Source organism: Cyprinus carpio, chromosome B8, assembly GCF_018340385.1.
Source record: "Cyprinus carpio isolate SPL01 chromosome B8, ASM1834038v1, whole genome shotgun sequence".
Lineage (NCBI taxonomy): Eukaryota > Metazoa > Chordata > Actinopteri > Cypriniformes > Cyprinidae > Cyprinus > Cyprinus carpio.
The window spans coordinates 14893732-14908423 of record NC_056604.1 but is presented as its reverse complement, the minus strand read 5'-3'; the positions used below and the strand labels follow the sequence as shown (position 1 = coordinate 14908423).

At 34.9% G+C, this 14692-nt stretch overlaps 1 protein-coding gene across 2 annotated transcripts in view; it reads right to left on the bottom strand.

Moving 5' to 3' along the window:
- The window catches only part of LOC109067804 (Fanconi anemia group C protein-like), a 30087-nt gene extending 19070 nt beyond the window's left edge, over positions 1–11017 (bottom strand). For both annotated transcript variants that reach the window (XM_042729916.1, XM_042729917.1), the window contains exons 1-4: positions 10744–11017; positions 7073–7238; positions 3121–3208; positions 2228–2322 (exon numbers count right to left, since the gene is read on the bottom strand). In XM_042729916.1, coding sequence (XP_042585850.1) covers positions 2228–2322; positions 3121–3208; positions 7073–7228 — 339 coding nt within the window. In that variant the 5' untranslated portion in view covers positions 7229–7238; positions 10744–11017. The remainder of the gene's footprint in view (positions 1–2227; positions 2323–3120; positions 3209–7072; positions 7239–10743) is intronic.
- Positions 11018–14692: the final 3675 nt, after the last annotated feature.

The following is a 14692-nucleotide window of genomic DNA, read 5'->3' as shown; positions in this document are numbered from 1 at the left end:
TCTTTACATGTTGACAGTGACAGTAAACAGCGGTCGAAACAAACAAGAATGGGATAAATGGAAAAATGCACAGTCCATTAGAACCGCAACAAACACGAGAATGGAAAAACAAGAGATCAGCTTTCTGGGAGAAGCAAGACGTCAGGCTGGGAGGAGAAGAAAGACCCCCGGGAAATTAACACAAACCAAATCAATTTGCCAAAACACAACAAGAAAAAGACCGAAGACATTGGACAGTAATTAGGTCACAGCAAGACAGACCAAATCAGAAAGTGACATGCCATTAAACATAGAACACACTTCCAGATCAGCATGATCAAACCTGTGGAATGGTGCCATTGTTTAGTAATTGTTTTTATGTGATAATTCAAATGGTACTTCAAAAGTCCAAAAAAGCATGGCATTACCATTGTGTCATGGTGTAATTCTGACACACAAATCAGCATAAGGAGACTGGCCATTTTTAGTATTCTATTTTATGTGATTTCTATAGGTCAGACTCTTTTGGATTGTCTTCCTCTTTCCATGTTTCATTGATCAAGTACACACGTGCCTATAATCTGTAACGTTATTGCACAAATCAAGTCCTAATCTCTGTTTTTTGTTCCATATCTTTCCCCAACAAACCATACGTACAAACACTGCTGCTGCACTGGGGATTGTTAGCTAAGCAAATAAACAATGTAAGATTAAACACCGTGACTGAACCCCTGACAGAGAACCCACACCTCCCTCTGACTCCACTTCCCTTCGTATAGGTCAAAAAACATCTGGCAAATTAAAAGTTTACTTTAAAAGCCCTGCTTTAATTAGCGCTATGTTTTATTAGATGAAAAAAATAATCAAACGAATGCACACACGTTTGAATCTGGCAGAAATGCAAGGGATTCTGTTTTGCTTATGGTAAACCATCTGTGTGAACTCTGTAAAAAGTTGAAAGTGTACAACTATTCTGGTTCTTTTTCATCACCTTTCATCTCCCAACCCTGATTACATCTCCTTAACCCTTGTATTATGCTCCATCAATTTAACCCATTTTGATTTTTGAGCTGTAGGAAATACCAGTTAATCTGTGATTTTATTCTTGATATTTTGTGACTTTTTATTATTTAAAGCCATGAACATGCATGCAAAGTGAGGATACACTGATGTGTTTTGAAGTGCACACAAATAATTTTCTGACGATTTTGATGTTTGTGGGTCAATTTGATGGTATCAAATATGGTATCTTGAGACTCAGACCTATCTAATTATATGTATTTTGTCAAGATTATAAAAAATTTTGATTCTAAAAGACCGTAATACATTTTGCATTGCAAATGACACCCCCCACTAAGGGGGAGGAGCCCCCTAAAAATTTTTGAAGTACCATTTCCCATGGTAATGCAATGTCCAAACTGGTTTTCACAGGATGAATTTTGCGATTTTAAGCTTTTTAAGACTTTAAGAAAAAAATGAAACGGAAAAGAATTTTTGTGACAAAGGTCAGAACTCCTATTATGATGTAGCATATGTTTTGAGGTGCATTCTTATCATAAATTAATCTATTACTGTTCCTACATAATTTTTAACAAAAAACAGTGAAAAAAATATCTATTCTTTCCAACGATATATAGTTTGTCATGATTAGATTAGAATATAACTGTAATATAGTAGTATAGAATATAGTCATATAGAAGTAAACTCTACCAATGGGACGGTAACAGTTAAGGGGTTAAAAAAAATGTGGTAAAAACATTTTTAAAAATCATACTATTTGATATTAATTTTTTGCACTGTGTGACAAATACTGATATTACAATTTTACTGTTCATACCTGATTCCTTCTTGTTTTTAATGATGTGATATTTAGGAAACTGCACTGAAGGCAATTAGGGTCAACCCGCTCCATCAAACCATACACAGAAATCGAACATAAGACGAGGGTTAAATATAAAAGTGTACACTGGGAATTTCTAAAACACTCTTGGCCATTTGAAAACTGTTTTAAGCATTTAAAAAAATTTAAAAAATTTAAAACGTGCTTTAAAACTCTTCATTGTCATTTTAATGACAATTTTAATAAAATAATTGATGTTTCTTCTTCACACTTTGAATTAAACAACCAATATATTTCACATTTTTATTGTGTCTGTCAGGATATCAATCTGTAATACTGCTTTGGCAATTTATTTATCTATTTAATGAACTTGTGGGTTAGTAAAGAGGTGAAATGTTTTTGCTTTACCTTGATCCACATGTTGGCTTTTTGTTCGACAGCATTCAGTGGCTCAGCGCTGTACAGACAGCTCAAACACCGCAGCAGGAGTCTCTGGCTCCTCTCTGAGCATACATAAACAAGACCACAGGACAAAATGGCATTTATAAAATGTGAAAATGGCCACATTATTCATCTGTGACAGAGAACCTAAAACAAGCACACATTTATAATCGTGCACAAACTAGGCTAAACTGACATTACACTGAGATTCAAAGTTCATTTAAAAGCTAGAGACAAAAGTTTTAGATCTTCAAACAACTGTAAACAAAGAAACCATATGATGTAAAACAAAAATAAAATATTACACTATTTCTTCGATTCTGCATTGAATGTCAACAATCAAATTAACACATTTGCGAGTATGTGATCTTGAACAAAAAGTCAGATTTCCTTGCTTCCAGTGAATTTACTCTTTACTCAAATTGCTATACAGACAACTTAATTTCTAGACAAAAATATGCATACATTTTAATTAAATAATTTATAATATCATTTTTTTAACAATAAAATTGTATTAAACTAACGAGTCTCATTTACACGAGTCTCAGACTTGTGGACCTCACTGTATATAATGGGTAAAAAAGTACAGAATAACTATTGCAATAAATCACAACTTTTTAAGAAGCATTTTTAATGACAAAATGGCATTTATAAAATGTGAAAATGGCCACATTATTCATCTATGACAGAAGACAGAGAGAAAGAGAGGTAGTAAAAGCGAGCCAAATAACAGAACAAATGCCCAGCAGGCTGCTACAGGGTTCATTGGAAAATTAGTGTAAATACCCAACCCATGCAGACACATTTCTTGGTCTCAAATGGGAAACACACCCCCGAGTGTAGAAGAGTCGTAAATTTACCATCCGCAATAACACATGGATTCCAACAAAGTCTTCCCAGGAACTGGCCCACAAAAGGAAATGTCTTCATCGCCTCACTAGTGGAGCTCTGTTATACAGTAAACACACATACCTGAGACATCAATAGCAAAAACCAGCATCTGCATTATGAAAAATAAACTGCAATTGGATTAAACATCCATAGTTTTACAGCGCAGACTACAATAATCCAATGAAATATTTTTTTTTTTTTGCTTTTTTCCCATTTTGTCATTGTAAAGCGCTGCAAGTGAGATTCAAACTTACCTCACTCACTAAATCTCAATGTATAGGAGGACATACCCTTATTGATAGAGTTGATATCACTTTTCCAAATATATAGCCTAGTACTCATCTCATAGATTGTTAATAAATTTATTTATTCACTTTTTAACGCCATAGCAGCATTAAGGCATTTTTCATAGATTGTTAATGACACACCCGTTTTTAGCATTTTGTAAATTCAAGCAACTTTTTGCTTCTGAATCTGAATTCATCTGGTGTTGCTGTGATGCTGCAACACCATGGATGTAGATCACACAACACCCAACAAAAAGTCAGGTGGCCCGATGTGAACCACACCTGACAGTGAGAGCTAAGCAAAAAAGAGAAGATAATTTTTCCAGTGATTAAACTGGAAATACTGTCTGGCATTCCACTAGGATACATCCTAGGACCCTTTTCATTTCCTCTGCAATATTTCTTCCCTGATGACCACATCAGAACTGGATTGATAAAGATCTACCTACATCAGCGTACTTTACCCTCACACACATATTTCATGTACAGTAAACTACTAAAATAGATGCTTCCTGTGCCACAATAAGAGCTGTTTTAAAGGACTGTGTGTTTGGATTGTTTTTGGAACATCAAGGAAGATCTGATGGTTGCCGAGAGGAACTCAGCAGGAACAAATGTTCTCATGTCAGAACTATATTGCTTAGCATTTTTCTCCATCAAAATGAACTGTCAACAGCAGATCCTGTCTCAGCTCATAAGCTGTGGTCAAATTTTTTTTCTTAAGTAATACTGACAGTTTTAGTAACGAAATAAATGTATGTCACTTGCCGAGTTAGCTGACATCACAAGTATGAACAATTAGCTAATATGAAAAAAATCAATCATCATTTCCCAAAGAACTATTTGAGCCAAAAAAACCTTTTGATGGCATTTTATAAAACTATTCCCACGGAGACAGACGGAGAGAGTCACTGATCACTTCTTTAAAGTCAGTTACGTAATTAATGAAAACCAGTGCGCTAATGCAAAGGCATGTTGAGGATCACAGCTTTTCGCATCAGTTCAAGATGTGCCCTGCCAATTTACTGTAAACTGGAAGCTATACAAAGGATCTAAGCCTTTTTACATTCCATAGGCACATACATTATTGGACGCTAAACGATTTCAGTGCACGCATGATGTGAATGACACCATTCCTGTGGAACTTTAACACGTCAAGTCTCACAAAAGGAAAAAGACCTTGTGGCAGCCAAAAAATAATAATTAAGATGAATACAGAGCACACACTAAACTAATTATATATAGCTCTAGACCTCCCATTTTTAATCATAACATCTAATACAGGTTTTTTTTTTTTTACTTTTTGATGCCAGGAACCCCCAAATGGGATGTATCCCTTTTCTAACAACTCCATTTCTAAAATGTAAAGGCAGCTCTATATTTTCACATAAAAAAAAAAAAAAAAAAAAAACTGTGTGTGAGAAAAAGCATATTATGAAAAACAATGTTTTGATTGGAAATTAATTAGCTTTTATATTGTTATTGTACTGAAGCCAAAACAAATCAAAATATTATCTAGAAAATGATAATGAAAGTTTAAATTATTTTTATCCCCACTTTAAACGTTAGATATATAAACCTAAAAATCATTTAATGCTTTTCAAACCTAACATTGCTCCAAAGCGGTTTTACAGCTTTGACAACCTTAAAAATTCAAAATCTACATAATTTTTTGCAGACTCTCTAGAAAACCTTTGAAGCCATCTGTGTTCCCCAGACACCAGTTTAAACATTTTAATTAAAGTTAAATTTTATAATTAAAATTTTCATTACATTTTAGAACTGTAACTTACACAAAATATATAAAACAAAATCAAAAATTCCAATACAATTTAGCATTAAATTGCAGCCTTTAAATAATTTTGCTATGCCATATCACAATATCAACTTTAATGCAACTAATTTTGCTGCCCTAGTGTGGACTTGAAAAACGGTTTGAAAAGTTAATTCACATGTGACTCATGAATGTCATGACAAAGTCCAGCTCCAGCACAGGGGTACGAACAGCTTTATCATTGCGTGCACCATCCCAGAGATGTCTTCTCATGGGAGTTAAAGGGCAAAAAGTCTTATGTACACATTCATAAGTCTGCAAATACTGAATGTGTTCACACACACACATGCATCTCTCAGCCTCCCCTTGAGCACGGGCGCATTGCCAGTGGGCACCCAACTGCGCCAGGCTTAGGAAGAAAACCGTTTACGGGACCGTGAAACCTCCCCTTTCCAGCAGTCCCAAGCAGGGAGTGGGAAAACTGGTTCTGATGGAATGCAAATGAGGAAATTGATATAAACTAGACATATTTTCATCCCCAGGCGTGAGCCATGTCCTTAACTCATCCAAGTGCTGCTGTTCTGATCCGCTTCATTTGGGCCTTTTTACGAGGCTCTGCCGGGAATAAGGGTTTAGGGCCAATTAAGAAATCCTGATCCCATCACGTTGCTGAATGCTGTCAGAGGGGCTGACGCATGCCGAATGTGATGGAAACGGAAACGTGACTGCATTTTGGCAGGGGGGGGCATTGTAACTTGAAATAAGAAAGCCTGCAAGATATTGTTTTCTTTTCCGACACGCCAGGCACCAAGCGGCATGGTATGCAGGGCCAACAGGAGATCTGCTGGTTCGAAGGCCGCTGCTAAATGAATAAAGTCCTTCTTTCAAGGTGAGGAGAGTCAGTGGGAGGCAGAATTTTTCTTAACACTGGTCCTTCACAGATTTGTCCTAACCCATGCTACCTCGTCCAAATTTGCAACACTTGACGCAGGGATACATTTGGTTAACGCTAGCAGTCCCTGGGTGGCTATTAGCCCACTAAATCATCACCACGGCTGTGCCAATGTCCTGCCTTCATCCGCACAGAGCGGCTTCTGTTAGGGGTGCTAAAGGAGTTAGTTAAAGCACTATGACCTTAATTTTAAAGGTGATTTTATGAACTCTGCAGTAGAGATGTGCAAAACTACACCTTTTCAAAACTAACTAATGCTGAGTTCTATCTTACTGTGAGACTTTTAGCATGTTGAACCACAGCATGCTGTCAGCATGTTAAAACTCTCTCCAAAAAGTTGCATCTTTTAATTTATGTAAGCACCACAGTTAAAAAGTATTACAGGGCTCAACGATATGGATGGCCCACTGGTCCAAGGCCAGTGTGAGAGCCAATGATCATGTAAATGTATTTTTATGAAAACTTAAGTATTTGGTTGACATATGGTTGTGACTTTTTGCCTGCTAGTTTAAATAAACAAATCAATAATGTTTTTTTATGCATGCCATCATTTTATGCTATTCCTTGTACAGTTTCCAGCTAAAGGTGTGTGTGGGGGGGTATATTATATAAATCACATTTATATATTATACTATTTAAATGCAATTATATAAATGCAATATTAAATTATTAATTTAAATGAATACAATTTATAATATGAGTTCAGAGAAAACTGTAGATAATGAGAACATTTCCTGTTGAAGAATTAAGAATATGCAGAACAACATTAGATCAACAATTGTTTATTGGATGCTAACATTTAACAAAATAGCTGTAGGGATAAACTGTGGCCTATTTATAATGTTTCACAAAACTCCAGACAAAAAGTACAGCTTGAAGTATAAAGCATGATGTTGACATTTTCATACCATTTGTTGCAACCCCTGCAGAACTTGCTGGAGAAAGCTCCTCAGAGAGCCAAGGTGTCTGCTTGTGTCCAGAAGAGCAGAACATGACGTAGCCTCCCCCCAGTTCACGACTTTGGCCATCCAGAACTGCACATCTGTCTCAGATACAGCCTCCATTCTCTCAAGTCTACGAGGACACACAGAAATAAAAGAAACCATAGGTAAAAAGGCTTTCTGGGATTGAACTATTCCGTTCAAGGCCAGCAGATCTACATGTGCACCCTGCATCATTTCTTCAAAAGTCTGTTTTTCATTCCTGAAAGAGTAGGAGAGTTAAGATCATAATAATGATGTCCTTTGTACAGAGTCTGAAATGACAGGGGTTGTAATCAGGAAACGGGGAGTTGAAAATGTGTTACCCAATTGAGGGCTCTTAATTTGTCATCAGCCTGTATTTCACGAGCCGGCCAGTTTGAAAAAGGGGGAAAAAAAGATACAAGCGGCACTGGGTAGTGCAATAAAGTCTTCGTGGACTCATTTTAAACTTCCAGAACGCTCTTAACTCAGCACTGAAGTATTTTTGACAAATAAACAAAACCGACCAAGGCTGAAACCATCAATGAAGACATATCCTCATCTGCGTCCTGCTGGGCGGTGAGGTTCTCACACCGCAACCACGGCGTAACGGAGTAGAAAAGGCGCTCAAACAGCTTGTGTGTGCGGGAGCAGGAGTTTGTGGGTAATTGTTGTTCTTAGTCTTAATGACAGGTCTGTGAAAGACACAACAAGGGAGTGTTTTTATGATCTGCTCATAACAGTGGAGTCGTTTAATGTCTTGCCATCACCCCTGCTGGAAAAATCCCTTGGGTGAGACAATGTAAATATATAATTAGCCTTTCTTTCCTTTTTTTCATCAAACCAAACTATGAACAAACGCTCCTTGTTTACTTGTCATCCCCGCACAGCTTTCACCAGTCCTCCGGGGGACCCAGACGCCTGGCCAATAAACTGCCACGGCCAAGATGGGTGTAATTTCCAACACAGAATACTAGTAGAGCGCTAGCTGAATTTGTGCAAGTGTCAAATTATTTGGGCTGTGTTATGCGCTGGAGAGTGTCAACATTAACGCGTACCAACACATACTAATGTCCTGACTGTATGCCACATAGAAAAAACCTGCAATAAAGAATTGAGCTCAAATGTATTATAAGGCTCTTGACAAGCAACATTCAAGAGCAGAGTCAAACAGGTTGGCCTTTTGATTGTTTGATTTGGTTCGGTTGGCTGGTTTAAAGCGAAAATGTCTGTTCAGACTTCAGACAGCTGGTGTCTGAGTGAAGCTTCATTTACCGTGGTGCTAATGCATTCTCAGCTGGAGGGCAAACACATTATTACGCTCCTCTCAACAATCTGTCATCATCCTGGAGTTCAAATCATCTCAGAAATCTGAGAGGGCCTAATAATCAACTCTGTACAGATCATTTCAGCTTTAATGATAATGATGAACAGATTTATCAGTGATTCTATGTCATGTCCACTCTTTCAGAGACCTGATGTCCATTCTGGTGCCCCCTTAAAATATCTATTTGTATTTTCCTGCATTCTTAAGTAATGGCACTACACTATTAAAAAATAATGTTTTTTTTTTTTTTTTTTTGGCATATATTTTTTCTTGATTCCGTAACCATTAGCTTCGATAGAACCTTGCCACTGCATAAAAATTTTGCAATACAGAAGTAAGCTATTTCCTGTGAATGTGGATTCAAGTTAAAATGGCCACTTCCACCCTTATGTTAAAACTAAGATGAATAAAAACATTATTTTTAAGTTATTAAAATGTTTTTCTAATTGTTTTAACACCTGTTTACTAAAAGGTTCTTTGGAGAACCCATAATGGTTCTTCTATCGCTGTGAAAACCCCGTTTTGGAATTTTTATTTAAAAAATTTAGTATCTGATCTTATTCTTATAAGTTAAGTTCAATAAGTTTTCTTCCATATTATGACATATATTTGAGTGTAATGGATTACAGAAAAAAAATTAATGTAGGCTGGAGACTTATATAAAAAACAACTATAAAATTTTTTTATTTTTATTTCAATATTTGTATATATTAACATTCGGGGGGAACGGTTCGCGGAAAAAAAAACCCTGCGGCATCTGTAAAATAGTTTGCTATAAATAACATGTAAAACAAACAGGGTTCAGCTGTTAATGGATGTACATTCTGGATTTTCACAGCGATGAAAAAAAAAAAAAACGTGGACAAACCATTCAGTCTGGTAAAATGCGATTGCCGTATGATGAAATATTAGCAACAGTCATTTATTCGATCATCTTGCTGATAGCGCACGTGCACAGGTGAGACCTGAACAGCACACGCTGATATCTGTTTAAACTAAACTAATGAAAGCTTTGCAAGTTTAAACATTTAACATCCAGAGGATGGGAGCTCGCAGTGAGACTATTTGTGAGTGCGCTCATCTGAAGAGCGCAAACCCGCGCCTCAGAACGCGCCCTAATATTAAGCTGTCTCTCAAGTATTGTGTTTAAATGGACAAATTCACACAAAAAGTATGTCAAAATGCCCGTCTTGGTAAGCATCATATAGCAGACATAGCCGGCTAAACGAAGCTTTTAGGAAACTCAGCCGAGTACTCGAGTGATCTTAATATTACGGTCTGTTTCCCAGAAGTCTGTTTATTTGTATCTTTACTCTATTGTATTTATTTGTGCTGTTGCTTGTAGTTAGAGTATTCTTAATTTCTTTATTTTTATTTGACAGTATAGTTTTTCCCTCAACATAGCACATACCGAACCATACCGAAACCGTGACTCTAAAACCGTGACCGAACAAACCGAACCGTGAGTATGTTGAACCGTTCCACTCCTAATTAACATAGTTTTGAACATATAATTTATTTAAAAATATATATTTTTATGATGGATTTTAATTGTTTAAGACTAAAGATCTGAGACAATGGTAAACCAATAAAATAATTATTTGTAAAACAGCAATAAGTAGCAAAAATATATAATAAAGGTGTGGTTAAAAGTTTCAACAACCTCTCACAATTCCCCGTCATTTAGCATTAAGATGAAAAAAATTTTTTTTTAAAAAGTTTAAAACCATTATATTGTAAAACTGGGGTTTATATGTATAATTCTCGGTTATTTTTGTCATGTCAGGAGCTTTCTCAAATTTTCCAGACTCCAAACTGATACTACTCGTGATTTTAAAGATCTAAGACATTTAGGAAGTATGCTAAACTGAGCTTAAGATATTTTACAAGGGTAAGCTAGCTTGGTTTAATATATATATATATATATATATATATATATATATATATATATATATATATATATATATATATATATTTCACACAATATATAGTATAATTAAATCATTTATGTTTGTTCTCTCTCTGGCTGCATAAGCATTTGACTTCAGTCTGAGCACATCTCTAAAGAAAAATTACAGTAAGGAATAAAGTCATGAATATTAATTAGGTCTGGCAGACGTTGTATTGTAACATTCCGAGCGTATCACGTAATCTAATTAATATTCATGAGTAATGTCACAGCATGATTCGTAAATTCTCATACTACTTCTGACAGTCAAGATAAAGCCACACACAGTCGGGCCAAATGCTTAATTTTCATGTGAATGAACAAACAAAACTTGGATATTACCTGTAGTCTTCGCAGACTGGAGCGTGTCGACCCAGTGAGATGAGGACGTGCCGCGAAGACTTTTGCTGTTCAGTTTGAAAACAGCGGACTCTCACGACGTCCTTATTTTGCTCAGGCTTACTATTGGCATAAACGTATTGTCATACTTTCCTAATAATTTAAGATAACAGTATAAAACAGCAATCGATCCAATGTGAGATTTTCGCGGCATAGGAAGCTGTACAAAACTTTCTGAACTTCCCTCTCAGATATCTCAAACCGGATGTTGTCATCTGCTATTGGCTGCGCGCCTTTAAAAGGGGCGGGGCAAAATCTCAGCATGGACTGAAGGGGATACCTCAGGCAGCACACAGTATTCAGGAAAATACTGTTTTAAGTCACACACACACACACACACACACACACACAAAGAGCACACTTTCACTCTCTCATAATTTTCCTGAACCACAAAAATGTACCAAATCTTTCAACCACATCACTGTTTGATCATATGTGATGAAAATTACATTTTATACGTTTTGAAATAAAATCACGAAAGCGAACTGCTCTTCAATAACATCATAAACATAAAACAACTATTAAAAAAGTGTATTTTAGTTTCACTATTTGCATATAGTAGTTCTTCTGAACATAACGTTTATTTAAAAACAAATGTTTTTTAAATGTGTAAAAAACAAAATTAAAAATTAAATAATTTTAATTGTTTAAGGCTAAAGATCTGAGACAATGGTAAACCAATAAAATAATTATTTGCAAAACATGCCCAAGACCTCTCAAGATGCCCATTTGGCCATTTAACATAAAAAAGAAATAAAATAAAAAATCTGTTTAAAATCGACCCCCTGCACATACAGGCGTGAGCCCACCCATGTGCTTTCTGCTGCTTTAAATTGTATTCGATTACATAAATAAATGCATTTTGAAATATTTGTCTGCTTGATCCTTCGTCGCATTCTCCTGCAGGAATATCGCAGCTGTTTTACATTCGATCGTTAGGTGGCACTGTTTAAAGTTGTTTCAAGCTCTTAGTACACTAAACTACTGTTACAGGACCCCGGGGTTCTGTCCAAATTTAGTTAGGTCTGCTGTAAAATGGTTTAGATAGAAGATTAATCCTATCGGCCTGTAGACCATTATGTATTATTCACCAAATTCTCATATTACGCTGTTGTTTGGAAAGTTTTACAAACAAGAACACATTCCCGTTTTGCTATGTAATTCATGAAAAACATGTTGTCAGGACTTCGCAGTTCTCTGATCTGTCAAATGGACTGATGATGTTCAGAGGCATCTGCTGCAGGCTGGGCTCACACTCCTGCACTAAGTGCATGTGTGCGGTTTGAGACAATGCAGGGAAAAGTGTGGTGGATGCAGGTGGATGTATCTGTTTTGAGCATTTAATGGGGACATCTGTTATCCCACGACTTTCAAAGCACGTTGCCTTATCATAGTGCTATTCTTAGAATTTTTACTGGAGTAATACTCTGATTTAGCATCTCTGATCTTTAAGGTTCTGACTTAAAAAGGATAGAAGGTGAGTATGAGGATATGATAATCAGATTAGCAAACAATAGCACAAAAAATCATTATCAAACAATAGTTACACACACACACACACACACACACACACACACACACACACACACACACACATATATATATATACAGTACAGGTCAAAAGTTTGGAAACATTACTATTTTTAATGTTTTTGAAAGAAGTTTCTTCTGCTCATCAAGCCTGCATTTATTTGATCAAAAAATACATAAAAAAAAATGTAATATTGTGATATATTATTACAATTTAAAATAATTGTTTTAAATGTATTATACTTTAAATTTTCATTTATTTCTGTGATGCAAAGCTGAATTTTTAGGATCATTATCACATGATCCTTTAGAAATCATTCTAATATGATGATTCATTATCAAAGTTGGAAACAGTTCTGCTGCTTAATATTTTTTTCAGAACATGTGATACTTTTTTTAGGATACTTTGATGGATAAAAAGTAAAAAAAAAAAAAAAAAGAAGAAGCATTATTTTTAAAATATAAATATTTTGTAATAACAATAGCCTACACTACTGGTCAGTAATTTGGGGTCAGTAATTTTTTTACTTTCTTTTTTTTTTTTTTTTTTTAAATAAAATCAATACTTTTATTCAGCAAGGATGTGTTAAATTGATATATAAGTTATAGTAAAGAAAATATATTATTAGAATATATATTATTAGAATTTTTTTTTTTATTTTGAATAAATGCAGTTCTTTTTAACCTTTTATTCATCAAATATATTAGACAGCAGAACTGTTTCCAAAACACTCATAATAAATCAGAATATTAGAATGATTTCTAAATGATCATGTGATAGACTGGATGTTACATGTGACACTGAAGGCTGGAGTAATGATGCTGAAAATTCAGCTTTGCTATTACAGGAATAAATTATTTTTTTTAAAGTATATTCAAATAGAAAAACTTCTAAGTTGTTAATATTTTCACAATATTACATTTTTTTTCTGTATTTTTGATCAAATAAATGCAGGCTTGATGAGCAGAAGAGACTTCTTTCAAAAACAGTAAAAATAGTAATGTTTCCAAACTTTTTGACTGTACTGTATATATATATACGATATATATATATATAGATATATATATATATAATATATATATATATATATATATATATATATGTATATATATGTTACTTTATAACAAAAACGTGAAAGAAAATGTGATCTTAAGGGTTAAAAGACAATTATATTATAATTATATATATATATATATATATATATATAATATATATATATATATATATATATACAGTATATATATATATATATATGTATATGAGGAGCTCATATGCGAAAGCCTCCAAGTGCTATCTGATTTTTTTTTCTAAAATAAGCATTTTTATCAGGCTCCTATAGTTAAATTGTTAAATTATTTCACATTAATTGTATAGAAAATGACATATACATTGCCATTACAGTAAAATTACTGAACCTAAACATAAGAGCCTGATAAAAATGCTCATTTTAGATGAAAATTTTAGATGGCATTAATATTTAATAGCATTGCTGTTTTTACAGTATTTTTATTAAATCAATGTAGCCTTGGTGAGCATAAGACTTTTTTCATGAACATTTAAAAAGTCTTACCTTTGAACAATAGTATGCATATATGTATAGTTTTTATTGCTATTTATTATTTTTATTCAGATTTATTCTTATTCTTATTCTGACAGTTGAACATGTTTGTTACACAGAGGTCTTCCACATTTCATTCCCTAATAATTTACCCATGCAAAAGGTATCAGGCATTCAGGACAGATAGATGATGTTATGCACACATTTCATTTAGGAGGTGACTGGGCGATCACAGTAAAGGTAAATACCCTGAGCCTCATACAATGGGAAGACTGTTTAAGGTCAACAGAGAGCAGGATCTGGAGTTCACTGCATACCAGCAGAAAGAAGTCAGGGCTCTGTGCATGCGGCTGTCCCCCTGGAACCAAAAACAAATGCACAGAGGTTCCAAGCCATGGAGCTGGTTTTGGGGAACAGCGTTTTCTCAAGGCCACCCCAGCAGATGCAGAGCAGACGAATTACAACAGTTGTTTAAACAGAGGTAATGGTACCACATGTGTACGTATGTTACATGTAGGCTATGTCATAATGTAATGTGGAGAAAGAGGGATATTGGGGAAAATAGTGTGTTTTTGGGAGAGGTTGGTGAGGCAGAGGCTATAACTTGGGGAATGTGTTTAAAGTGGTCTAGTGGCTCCAGATTAGAGCTCACCACCCCTGTGGTTTTCAGCACACAAACTAATGTGTGTGTGTGTGTGTGTGTGTGCATGTTTTTCTTAGAGTTGGGTGTTTGGTTTGGTTAACTAATGGAATGGATGGGCTGAAAAGAATATATTCTATGTACAATGTAAAACAAATATTTA